Source organism: Alexandromys fortis, unplaced genomic scaffold, assembly GCF_014885135.2.
Source record: "Alexandromys fortis isolate MF-2015 unplaced genomic scaffold, M_Fortis_MF-2015_v1.1 scaffold_185, whole genome shotgun sequence".
NCBI lineage: Eukaryota > Metazoa > Chordata > Mammalia > Rodentia > Cricetidae > Alexandromys > Alexandromys fortis.
The window spans coordinates 1,284,285-1,298,171 of NW_026068094.1; the positions used below are offsets into that span (position 1 = coordinate 1,284,285).

Genomic DNA, 13,887 nt, shown 5'->3' on the forward strand with positions numbered 1-13,887 from the left:
CTCCTCCCGCTTTTCGACTGGACTTTGGGAACTCAATCTAATCCTCCGCTGTGGTTCTTTTCCTCTGCTTCCATCAGTTGCTGGATGAAGGTTCTATAGTGACATTTAAGATATTCATCAGTCTTAACTATGGGGCAAGGCCAGTTCAGGCACCCTCTCCTTTATTCCTTAGGGTCTTAGCTGGGGTCATCCTTGTGGATTCCTGGGAATTTCTCTTGAGCCAGGTCTCTTGCTAGCCCAATAATGGCTCCCTCAATCAAGATATCTCTTTCCTTGCTGTCATCTTTGTCCTTCCTCCATCCTGACTATCCCATTCTCAAGTTCTCACTCCCCTCTTCTTTCCCCCTGTTCTTCCCCTTATACCCTCTCTTCTCCTTCCACCCCCATGCTCCCAATTTTGTCCTGTGAGCTTGTCTATTTCAACTTTCTAGGTGGATCTATATATGTTTTTATTAGGGTTCACCTTGTTGTTTAGCTTCTCTGGGATCATGAACTATAGGCTCAATATCTTTTGTTTATATCTGGTATCCACTTATGAGTGAGTACATACCATATTCAGGATGGTGTTTTCTAGTTCCATCCATTTGCATTCAAATTTCAAGCTATCATTGGATTTTAATGCTGAGTAGTACTCAAATGTGTAAATGTGCCACATTTTTTTTTTTAAAAAAAATCCATTCTTCCTTTGAGGGGCATCTAGGTTGTTTCCAGGTTCTGGCTACTACAAATAATGTTGTTATGAACATAGTTGAACAAATATCTTTGTAGCAAGATTGAGCATCTTTTGGGTACATGCCCAAGAGTAGTATTGCTTGATCTTAAGTTAGATTCCCAATTTTCTGAGAAACCACCATACTGATTTTCCAAAGTGGTTGTACAAGTTTGCATTCCCACCAGCAATGGATGAGTGTTCCCCTTACTCCACATCCTCTTCAGCATAAGCTATCATTGGTGTTTTTGATCTTAGCCATTCTGACAGGTGCAAAATGGTATTTCAGAGTTGTTTTGATTTGCATTTCCCTGATGGCTAAGGATGTTGAACATTTCCTTAAGTGTCTTTAAGCAATTTGAGATTCTTCTGTTGAGAATTCTCTGTTTAGTTCTGTACCCCATTTTGTAACTGGGTTATTTGGAATTTTGATGTCTAATTTCTAGAGTTCTTTATATATTTTAGAGATAAGACCTCTGTCTGATGTTGAGTTGGTAAAGATATTTCCCCATTCAGTAGGCTGCCTTTTTGTCTTATTGACAATGTCCTTTGATTTATAGAAGCTTCTCAGTTTCAGGAGGTTCCATATTTATTGTTGCTCCTAGTGTGTGTGCTACTGGTGTTATATTTAGGAAGTAGTCTCCTGTGTCCATGCATTGAAGGCTACTTCCCACTTTCTCTTCTATCAGGTTCAGTGTGGTCAGATTTATATTGAGGTCTTTAATTCATTTGGACTTGGGGATAGATATGGATGTATTTTCTTCTACATATTGACTGCAGTTATGTCATCACCATTTGTTGAAGATGCTTTCTGTTTTCCATTGTATGATTTTAGCTTCATTGTCAGGATCAGGTGTTCATAGGTGTGTGGATTAATATCCGGGTCTTCAGTTCAATTCCATTAGTCAATCTCTTTGTTTTTATGCCACCGTGATCAAGTAGGCTTCATTCCAGAGATTCAGGGATGGTTCAACATATGAATATCTGTCAGTGTAATCCATCATATAAATAAAATGAAAAAAAAAAACATAGGATCATCTCATTAGATGCTGAAAAAGCATTCAACAAAATCCAATACCCCTTCACGATAAAGGTCTTGGGAAGATCAGGGATACAAGGAACATATCTAAACATAATAAAAGCAATATACAACAGCCAACATCAAATTAAATGGAGAGAAACTCAAAGCGATTCCACTAAAACTGGGACCAAGATAGGGCTGTCCACTCTCTCCATATCTATTCAACATAGTTCTTGAAGTTCTGGCTAGAGCAAAAGGAGATCAAGAGGGTTCAAATTGGAAAAGAAGAAGTCAAACTTTGGTTATTTGCAGATGATATGATTGTATATATAAGTGACCTCAAAAACTCTAACAAGGAATTCCTACAGCTGATAAATACCTTCAGTAATGTGGCAGGATACAAGAGCAACTAAAAAAAAAAAATCAGTAGCCCTCCTATATACAAATGATAAAGAAGCTGAGAAAGAAATCAGAGAAACGTTACCTTCACAATAGCCACAAATTACATAAAATATCTTGGGGTAACATAACCAAAGAAGTAAAAGACCTATTCGAGACAAACTTTTAAGTCTTTGAAGAAAGAAACTAAAAAAGATACCAGAAAATAGAAAGATCTCCCATGTTCTTGGAAAGAAGGTAGGATCAAAATAATAAAAAAAGGCAACCCTGCTAAAAGCAATCTATAGATTGCAATATAGACCTTTATTGTGAGGTTTGCTATGCATGCTAGCAAAGGACATGCTGAAGAAAGGTTTTGTCGGGGTGGTGGATTTTCCTAAGTGGAGAATATGTGTAGCTGTTTGGGTTATGGAAGCCAGAGGTGCAGCTGTGTTTGGGAAAGTGCTTTCATCTGACTGTGGAAACTCAATTCTGGGTTTCCCAAATGTGTACAGGTGCAGGTGGGTAGCATTGCACCTGGAGAGATTTTCTAAACTTTTGCAAACCGTAGAACAGCATTTTTAACTAGAAATGTATGTAGCACCATGGTGGGGGGGGGGGGGTGTGCACTTTTGCATTGGGCCTGAGAGGCTTCCTCTGTATAGAGAGGAATCCGTGATCTGGGATCATGTGGTGGCTTCCAGCTGCCTTTTGGTTCTGTAATGATATCAGAGTTTTAGTGCGCGTGGTCCCATTGTCTCTGCCAGTCACTGGCAGGGCACTGCTGTTCTAGCCCCGGTTGATTCCATGGAGCCTGCCTATGATTTGGAGTGTGTGGCTGGGACGCGTTCCTTTCTGTGAAGGCTGATTGGAGAAGGCTCACCACCTTCTGCAGAGACTGCTAAAGCAGAGACTGCAGCCAGCTAGGCGGTGCATTCTAGTCTATGATAGCTATAGAGATAGTGTCTGTTAGGTCTGGGGATGTGTCTGCACATGTCTCCCCAAACTTCAAATGTAGGACGAAAACAAGAATCCTATTAAACTTCACATATCTGCCAAACAAAATTTGTTTTTTTTTAACTTTTATTTTTTTAGTTTTTTTTTTAACTTGTAAATGAAAATTGAAGGCTTTTTTCGGAGAGGACATGTAAAGTCAGGGCCACCATCAGAGCCTGAGCCTACAGGAAGAATGCACAGAAATAACAATGTCCTCTGTTCCTGTCTTCCTTTGAGTTAAGTCCCTCTCCAGTCTCTCACAATAGCAGGCAGGGTCCCATGCTGACAGGCAGCAGCCAGACCCATAACAGGCTCCTGTTGTCCAGCATCCGGGGCTGCATGAGGCGTCTGAGAGCTTTGAGGAACTGCAGCTGTGAACAGAATCTCCCCAGAAAAGGACACGGTGTGCTGTCCCTTGGGAGGTGTTAGAGATTGGTTCTAGGGTACCATCTCCTGTCCTCTGCCGCCACACAGCAGCCGGGTGCCCAAGTCCCTCCTATAAACAGATATTTCTGTATAACTTTCACATGGCCTACTGTATACTTCAATTATCTCCCTATTATTTAACAGTACCTAATAATACAATGCCATATGGCTAGTGATTGCATTGCATTTTTAGAGAATAGCAAACTACGACAAGATAAAGTTTCTATATATTCACTACAGGGTGGTTTTGTCCGAATATGTTGTCTCTTTTGACTGCGCTCTGGGATATGGGGCTCAGGTTGGAAGGACACTAGTACGTGTGCAAATCATACCTTGTTGGGGACAAAGGGTTGGGGCCAGTGGGATGCTAAGTAGCAGTTGACTCAGAGACCTTGTCTCTGAGCCATTGGGTTATCTGTAGTGCACAAGGAGGGTAAACCGAGGGACGTCACCATGGGCCTTTGGGTCCCCTCAGAGCAGCTTAGTTGGCACACTGTAGACTCTGAAGCTGAAAGGGACTTTATTTGCTCTTTCTCCCCACTCCCCATGTTGGAAGTTTACTTGGGAAAGAGAATGCATTGACTTGCCACTGTCTTCTAGAAGTCTCTGTCTACTTAAGAAAGACAACATTTGTAGGCTGCACATCACGGTGGAGGACATCAGGTGATGGGACTTAATGGGAGTTCAGTGGTTGAGACTTGCAATCTGACATCAGGAAATCTGGTCCAAATCTTTGTATGCAAAGCACTTGGTATAATGTCAGGCATAATCACGTGCTAAATAATGGGTACCTGCTGCTGGAGCTGCCTGAAGTACGCAGATGCAATGGACAGTCTTCCTTCCATGGTGAAAACCACTGGACTCCTGCAGAAGCATCTTTGTGAAGACGAATGGCTACCCTCCTTCAGATGCTGGGTACTGATGTGTAAATTTCGGAGGCGCTCCTTGTCTTCTGGCAGAGGTGACTCACATCCACACATGGCCCCCGGTGGCAGGAAGAATTTACCAAGTCCCATGCTGGAGCATCTACTGCATTGTACCTGAGGAGCCTGTGATTGTGAACAACAGTGACAGACTTGTGTGTGTGCTGGCGCTGTGGGGTCACCTGAGGTTGCAAACACTTCCTTACCCGATAAGCTTTGTTCTGTTAGGATTGTCTGATCAGAGTTTTTCTTGTGTTGTAAATATGGAGGTGCGCGGAGAAGTTCTTAACGCTAAAAATGAAGTTTTGAATAAATACTATCTATCCTCAAACAAAGGCAGCAGGAGGTAGGATGCTAAACTAGGGGATTGAAAGTGATAGGAGGCAAGTTACTGTGGCGAAGTCCCAGAAAGAGACTTGGGATGTGTATAGCGGTTCAAGAAGGATGTTTTGGTATTGTAGAGAAAAACAAGATGAAGTGGAACATTCTAAAGTCAGATCACCAGAAAACAGCTCAACATTCAATGTGAAGAGTTTTGCTTATTTCCTCTTGTAGACTTGGAAAGAATATAATACCATTCCTGCACATTGCAGAGAATCATAACAGGTAGCTTTGCAACCTTCTGAGGGAGAAAAGACCTTGGAATTGATGCTAATACAAGGTGGATGTGTCTGAGGGGCAGAGTCACTGGTGGGCTTATGTCCGTGGGCCCAGGTCCGCCTTGTCTAAACAGCAGGAAGTGATTTAAGTGTAAAATTTTAGTGCTAAAGTAGAGAAATGAAGATGTTAAAAGCAGACGTTTGGTTCTAAGTTTGGTTCTAAGTTTCTCGAGAGTCCATTTGTAGCTTTCCTTTTAGCTCCTCGCTTGATGTCTTTCTCTGAAAGACTGGAAGAGCTGCTCCGAGTACCAGCTGTGGTGATACTGGAGGTGGTGGAAAATGAGCGCTGTCTTGTGAAAGTGGCTGAGCAGCCTAATAGAGGCCTGGATTCATTTGCGTTGTTTATGTCTCGTGTCACAAATGCAGATTGGACCCATCTATTCTGAGTCCCGCGTGCCTGGTGCTGCACTGGATGCTGCACTGTGTTAAGAGGTCTCCCAATGCACGAGCATCAGTTCCCAGCATCGACCTCAGCTCTCAGAGCTGGTGAGGTCCCAAAGCCCAGACAGTGCCGTCTCTAGGGAATAGCTACGTTTGCTAACAGCAGTGATATGGAGGGCGGTTCAGCTGTCCGGATGCCGGTCCCCCAAAGAATTTATTAAGGCAGTGGTCAATAGCTGGAATCGTTGAGCCTTCATATGTATAAGTGGGAGGTGGCAGGGTCTAAAAAATTCATGCGCATCTCTAGTGCCCTTATTTTTCTGAAATATTCTTTTGGTGTTGTGATTTTTGTTTTCAGTACTTCCACAGTGAGGACACTGTTGTCCTAACTGTGGGATGATTTCCAAGTTGGTCTTTTTTTGCTTTGACTACACAAAAGAATGACCTGGGAGCTTTAAAATATAAACCAAAGAAAACAAAACAATTTGAAAGCACAAACCCAGCTAATGTCTGGCCCCAGGTCTTGGTTGAGAACTGAAGTTAGGGGTGTGGTAGAGCCACAACGGGCTGACTGTGGATTGGCAAGCTCCCACACCTCCTGCTAGGTAGCCTTCTCCAGACATCTGACCCTCCAGTGGAGAGGGAGGTGCCTGAGCTGTCAGCACGTGTGCATGCTGTCTGTGCAGCATGCTTGGAAAGCCACCACCCACGCAGTGCCAGTCCCGGGTTGCAGGGGGCTAACTTTCCAGTACTTGGTGTGCTTTGGACTTCCTGGCCTGATGACATCCCAGAGACATCTGCCATGTTTGTGGAAGTCAAGCATAGATAAGTTAGGGACTTTATAAAGTGTGGTCATGGTGCTGTTCCCTTTGACTGGGATTATGCTTACCACTGTCCCTCCATCGCTGCTCTCATGTTGGTGTCCACCTCACTGCTCCTGTCCCCGTATGCCACAACCTTTTTAACTTGAACAGTGACGATGGCGGTACAGCGGCTGGGCCAGCAGTCTGATTCTCAAGACACACCTGCACAGTCTCCTCTTTGCCAGTGCCACGTGGACCCAGATCCCGTGGAAAGAGACTGTTAGTAGGGTGCCAGGCACAATAGCAGATGAGATTGTCACTGGCAAATACTTGGCTACAGCAACTTAAATAATTTCTTATTCTGTTTATACATGAGGGGGGAGTGTGACACTATAAAGCAAATACAGTGTTAAATAAGCTTATTTTTATTGGTATATAATAATTTTTAGGTGAGAATTTCTAGGGTTTTTAATTAAAACCCTTTCACTATCAGTCAGTTTTTCTGACACACACACACACACACATGCGCATCATATGCTTGATTCTGTTCAAATGAGTAAGTAATTAATTGCAATACCTTTTCTTGTGAGTTTATATTTGTGTTCTATTTTCTCTGTTTTTTTGAGACAAGGTTTCTCTGTGTAGCTTGGAGCCTATCCTGAAACTCACTCTGTAGACCAGGCTGGCCTCGAACTCACAGAGATCCGCCTGCCTCTGCCTCCTGAGTCTGGGACTAAAGGCGTGCGCCACCACCACCTGGCTACGTTTGTGGTTTTTTAATAGTAGGTGCTTGTTTCTTGTCTCCACTGGAGGAATGTGTCAGTCCTCTGCAGGTACAGTGTCTTGTCAGGCTGATGCCTCTAAATTTTTATTTCATGGCCTCATTGAAGGCCAGAGTCACTTAGGCTGAGGGGAGCCTTTCACCTCAGGTCTTGGTGGCCAGGGGACATCTGTGATGAATCACTGCAGTGTGATGTGCTTCTCTGTGTGGCACACATATTACTTTTTTCCAAACAAATTGCTAGGCAAAGAAGCAGCGCATTTTAATTAATGTTATCATTCCTGATATGTGAATGGCGCTGCAGATAAATCATGGTGGCGATGTTCTGGGCCAGAAATAGGAGAGAAAAGTATTAAGAGGGTTGGAACATATTAAATGAATTGATGAAATCTATAAAACATTAAATAAGAAAATTATGAAGGCTGTAAATCAGAATCCAGACAGGTGATTTCATAGACACAGGCTATTTTTTTAAACCTATAAAAATGTTTGTAAATGGATGTTTCTGTTTATGTTGTTGGGAAAAAATTAGTCTGACGGTTTGGCATAAGAATAACTGTCTTTGAAACCTAAGGGGTTCTGGATGCCTTTATACTGATCCCGGCTCCTTTCCTTGTGCACGAAGAGCCATGATTGTCTGCCCCATGGTGGAAACCATTGTATTTGTTTACTTTAAGAAGAAGTTATTTGAAATATAATCATCTAGTGCTGTTTTAATTTTAGTGAGATGCTTTATTTTGAAATCTTGTGTTAAAAGCTTTTTTTTTTTTAATGTTAAATTCAGAGGACTGGATTTTGGCTCTGGTCTGTCATGAATGAACCCCAAATCTAGTGTGAGCGGGTTCTGGTTTGCTGTAACAATACATGTTTCACTCACGGACACCCACTGTGCTTATCCCCAATGGCAGATATTTCGGACCTCGCCTGATGCTGCCCTCTCTGAGCCCACGTGCCTGTCGGCATCACCTCCAAATGCTCCACCGAGACAGTCAAAGAGACAGGGGCAGAGGACCAAGAGGCCGGTGGCTGTGTATAATCTTTGTCTTGAGCTGGAAGACGGTAAGATGCGGATTGTTCTGCTGGTGGCGTGCTGAGGGCACAGCCTGTCACCCACCCTCGGTGCAGGCCCCAATGTTTCAGTCTCTTGTGCTCTTATTCCTGTCTCCCCTAAATTGTAATGTTTTAGATTAGCGAGGAGGTTGACGTTTTCTGGTCAGAGAGAAAAAAATGCAAGTTTTTGTTTTGTGTTTGTTTCTGTTATGCACAGTTCTTTTTTTGTTTTAAGGCAGCTTAAATTTCTTTTTTGGGAGACTTGTGTGACCTCCTGTGAGGTTACATAACCCCGAGACACATGGAACTAAAATTAAAGCAGATCTTTGATGCGAGTGAGGAGCTGGTGGAGCCAATCCCCTGCTAATGCATCTGGATTAAAGGCACAGGTTACTGTTGTGGGGCATGGGCTTCTGCGCCCTGGTGAACCCGGTGGACCGAAGCCCTCAAAGAGCGAGTCCTCAGTCACCGCCACAGCCGTGGCGGCCAGGTGGCCTGCCTTTGAAGTAAGGCTGCACAAACTGGGGCCAGTGGTTGGGGCAGATGGTGATTCTCATGCCCCGTCCAAACACTGTCGTTGCCAACTGGCTCTCACCTCATAACCTTGTGTGAACTTTTAGGTCAGAGCCGAGACTGTGAGCTCCACAAGGGCTGGTTGGTGATTTGTAGTCACGTGGTTCTCGCGAGGAAAACTTGATGATGTAGTGTATGGTGTCCAAGCTCCACAAGGGCTGGTTGGTGATTTGTAGTCACGTGGTTCTCGCGAGGAAAACAAGGTGATGTGATGTCCAAGCTGCATTTTTGCCGGCGCGTTTCCTCCTGTTGAGTAACTTTTCCAAATTTAAGGTTATTCTTGACTTCTTTTGCCGCAAACCCTTAGGTCTTTGTTGTTGTTATGTTGACGGGGACCAAATTATAATACCTTCATCATGAACACACATTCAAGAGAAAAGTGTCTGTTGGTTCATGCAGGGAAGTGGCAACTGTCCTCAAGTGACTGGAGGTGCGTGCAGAAAGACCCACAATACTCGGGTAACAAAACTAGGGTGTGTTGTTCTTGTTTCTTTCTGAATTGCTTGCTATGTGCACACGTGTCAGAAATGAGGTCCGATATTATTTTCCTGTTTCCCAGAGAAAATCATGAGTCAAGAATATCAGTTTCTGATTGGAGTGTGTGTGTGTGTGTGTGTGTGTGTGTGTGTGTGTGTTTAGGTCAGAGATCTCTACAGCCTCTCTTTTGGGGAGGCTCTTGTTGAACTCGGGACTCACTGATTGGTTCTGCCCAGTGCTAGGGTTACAGGCCTATGTGAGCACGCTCAGCTTGGTGACGTGGAAGGCACACTCCAGTCCCCCCTCCTGGCTTGCTCAGCAGGTATTTTACTGATGGAGCCATCTCTCCAGCTCCCAGAACTTCTCTTCAGACTTCTTTCCACTTGTGATCCCAGCTAACTTCTTTCTCTTCTCACTTTCTCTGTCAGCGGAGCTGCTAATAAGGAGTAAAACTGCCTGGTTTGAGTCTCACCTTCTCCCCCAGCTCACCTGTCCTCTGCTAGAAGTGTTAATAAACAGTGAAACAAGCAAATGCCAGAAAGTAGGAGGGGAGAAAGAAATACACACAAGACGACTAGATGTCTAAAGGCCTGCAAGGGAACCAGAGCTGTTTGACGGTAGAGGTGATCAAAGTTGGGCGTTCGTCTGGAAATCACAGCTACGTTCTGTTAGTCTTAGGAATAAAACTGGACCTTAACAAATCTATGGAGGTGCTACCTTTCTGTGCAAAGTTTCTAAATGATCATTAGTGACTGAGAAGTGTCTCATAGCAGTATTCTCATTTTTGATGGAAAACTCAAGACAGCACATGGATTATATTGCTCATAAGCTTTAGGAAATATTTTCGTCCTCAGTGTCAGGCAAGTGCTCTGCCATCGAACCGTGATCACTCCTGATGTTATACTTCTTAAATGTTTCTTAATTTTGAGGGGAAATATCAGTTATGCATTTCCTTTATATGTTTGTTGCTTCATGTTTAATTGCACGTTATTTTACTTTTTTTTTTTTAATTTATAACTGTTCTTTCTTTTCGGTTATAACCTTGACTTTCCTTTTTAAACCAACCAACCTTTCTTCCTTCCTTCCTTTATTGAAAATAGATTTTTTTTTAATGTAATATATTCTCATTTCAGGTTCCTTTTCTCTAAACGCCTCCCAGACCCTCCCCACTTCACATCCACCCAAATCCACACCCTTTCTTTCTCGCTCTCATTAGAATACAAACAGGTCTCTAAAAAATAATAATACTAAAATAAAATAAGATGAAATAAAACCAAACAAACCAGAATAGGACAAAATGTGGGAAGAAAGAGCCAAAGATAGTACAAAAAATACACAGAAAACTAATAAAAACAAAATTGTAAACCATAACATATAAGCCCAAGCTGTGAGGTTACAAACAAACAAACAGCACTGTGAAACAAAACCCACTCCCAAAACAGCATTGTGTTGGCCATCTCCTGCTGGGCTTGGCGCTGTGGAGGGAGCGCTTGGGAGGGGGAGAGGGTGGTGTATGGTGAGAGCGGGATGCAGTCGGGACTCATCTTACTGCTGTGCTCCTTAGCAGAACAATATTTGGGTTTTCCTAGGTCCATGGTCTGTCTAGTCTCAGGCCAACCTTGATTTTTTGTTCTTTTGTTTTAAATTAAGCATGCATTTTGAGTGCGCACCCATGCCCCATATGTGTACAGCGCCCATGGAGGCTAGAAGAGGGCATTGGGTCCCCTGGCGCTGGGGTTACAGATACTGTGAGCTGCCATGTGTGTCCTGGGGACTGAACCTGCATCCTCTGAAAGCCACTGAGCCACATTTTCTTTACCCATGCTTTGGTTGAGGGGCATCTGGGTTGTTTCCAGGTTCTGGCTATTATGAACAATGCTGCTATGAATATAGTTGAGCAAACGTCCTTGTGGTATGAGTAGGTATCCTTTTGGTATATACTTAAAAGTGATATTGTTGGGTCTTGAGGTACATTGATTCCCAGTTTTCTGAGAATCCACCGTCCTGATTTCCAAAGCAGCTATACAAGATTGCAGTATTATATGTTCTGAAATGCTTGCCTTACAGAGTGCTCACTGTTCACTTTCCCATGGCCATTAGTAATCACTTGAACTTCTAAACTGCATCAGTTTGGCTGAGTCTGTTAATGAAGTAGTGGAGTCTGAAGCAGGCTGCTCCGTGCTTTGCTCCACGCTTCTCTCTGTGTTTGCTTCGATTTCACTCTCGTTATCCCATATTTTTGTTTCCTTAGAACTAGTAGTAAATTAACTAAGGCCCCATGGGGCACGGTTCACATTCTCCAGCTCCTCTGGGTTCGTGTCCATGTTCCCTCCTTATGAAGAGGGCTGCTGGGTTTTCTGTAATTTCCTCTAACGTGGAGGGAAGTTTGTGGGCCTGCTAGAGATGACAGTGACCTCTTTTATTTTCCTCTCAAGGCAGGAAAAAAAACAGAAGTGGTGGTTTGAAGAATGAGCAGAGGCTCGCCGTCTGAGTCCTGACTGAACTCTTCCTCCCTTCACACAGCTTTAATTTTAAACAGAACTAGACGCTTATGAGACTAGTTGTGATGTGCATCTTCCTGAGTATAATTAGATATTCTGTGCCTGTCTTCTGTGCATGGTATAGCAGTTTACTTCTTTAGGCAAGTTAAAAATATGATTTAATGCGGGTTGAAGATAGCATCACCTGGCAAGCCAATCGGCAGGATATAATATTCTCTATTGTTGTCTTCCTTGGGTACCATTGGCTTGGCACCTGTCACATTTGGATGAGATGCGTGTTAGCTGTGGCACATGTTGTTGAACATGTGTTACTGTGGTCCTGCAGCAGGGTGGAAGGAGCAAAGGGGATGAGCGTACACTGTTGAGGGAGAGGCAGATAGAATGGGAGGCCGTGTCGAGGTCCCTTCAGCCTCCACTCGGTGTCACATGCCAGCAATGGACACTTAAAGTGATGATGGGTGTGAATTTATCCACCTTCAGTAGATTAATTTATTTTGATTAGGAGGTATAAGCAAGGAAAGCAAAGATGTGAGAGTACGTCTCTGTGTGGTCTTCTAAGTGTAGAATTTGCAGGGTGAACTCAGCCTTAAACATGGTTGGCAAATATTCTGTAATATCCTAGTATATGTAAAGTTTTTTAAATCCTAAAATAGTGAACCTTGATAACGGTTGAGTTTTCTGCCATTGCCCTTCGTTGGGGATTAATGGCAATGAATGCTAGAATTGGAATTATGCCACACTGCTGACGAAGAACTTCTATAGAGTCTTTGTCGTGCGTGTTTCCTACACGCCAGGCTGACTTCTCAGTTTGCACAGTTAAGGTACTGGTTTATCTACCGCTGAGTATGACTGCATGGTTGCTGGCTTACGTTACATGGTAGCGACTTCTCAGAGCGGCCTCACTATTCCTCCTAAGTAGTGATCTTCGAGCCAGGGCTCTTCCAGCAGTTGTCAGCAGAGAGAGGAGTGTGCCCCTGGAAGGCCGTGGAGGGAGAAGTGTCAAGAACCAAAGTGCTGCGTGTTCGCAGAGGAGGAGTAGTCTCCGTGCTCACAAAGAAGACAAAACTCTTTTTTTCTGAGTGCATTTTAAAGTTTTAATTAAAGTAGAATTAATTATCTTACCCCTTGTATATATTCCCCTCCTCCCAGATTCATGGGGCCCTCTACCATTTAAGCATATTGTTCTGTATACATACGAGTGAATAAATATGAAAGAGTGACCTAGTAAGGCCGTTCAGAGTTGCCTGCATGTGTGTTTCTGAGGCCAGCCCCTTGGCACTGGATCACAGTCGGGGTGGGGGGGGGAGGAGTTTGTCACTAGAGAAGAGTGAGCCTCCCTTTCTCAGCAGTAGTGCATGTCGGGGTGAGGCCCCCTGGGATTTCCTCCACCTGTATTGTCTTGTCGGCCGGGACTGAACAGAACTCATTTTACTCTGCCTTTTACATGTCCACTTTGATCCATCCATAGGTTTCACCCCAGAGCAGGGAGGCCACCACCACACAAACAAGCCAGGGATACCTGGTTGATACTTGTGCAGGCTGTGTGCTTCCAAAACAATATGCTTATAAAAGCCTCTTACCCCCCCCCCCACGTCCCCCCTACACCTCCTATCTGCCCCCTCATGAATCCTGCTCTCTTTCACCTCTGTTTAGGAAAGAGCAGTCCTCCCATAGGTGCCGACAAAGCATGTCATATCAAGTTGGGGTAGCACTAAGCTGCTGTCCTTGTATTAAGGCTGGGCAAGACAATCCAGCATTAGGAACAGGTTTCCAAAAGCCAGACAAAGCACTGGGGACAGGCCCCATTCCCACTGCCAGGAGTCCGACAAATAGACCAAGCTACACAACTGTCATACATATGCAAAGGGCCTAGACTGGTCCCATGCAAGCTTCCTAACCATCAGTCCATGGTCTGTGAACTCCCATGAGCAGGCCAGTTAACTTCTGTGGGGTTCCTTGTAATGATCGTTACCCCATCCCTCCACCCCCCGCCCCAGCTTGTACGATCCTTCCTCTCCTCAGCAAAACTCTGTGCTCCAGCCCAGCACTTGGTAAAGTCTCCTAAGATGGGCTTTTGGGGAAGGCCTGTGACTACCCTAATTGTCATCATAGAACCTACATCCAGTAACTGATGGAAGCAGATGCATTGACCCACAGCCGAGCACTGGGCTGAGCTCCTGGAGTTCAGTTGAAGAGAAGGAGGAGGGGA

General features: G+C 44.1%; 1 protein-coding gene across 1 annotated transcript in view; it reads left to right on the top strand.

The window, feature by feature from the left end:
* Arhgap10 (Rho GTPase activating protein 10) overlaps window positions 1–13,887 on the top strand; it is a 157,771-nt gene that overhangs the window by 104,925 nt on the left and 38,959 nt on the right. Inside the window, exon 17 of the mRNA XM_050123185.1 lies at window positions 7,986–8,136. Coding sequence (XP_049979142.1) covers window positions 7,986–8,136 — 151 coding nt within the window. The remainder of the gene's footprint in view (window positions 1–7,985; window positions 8,137–13,887) is intronic.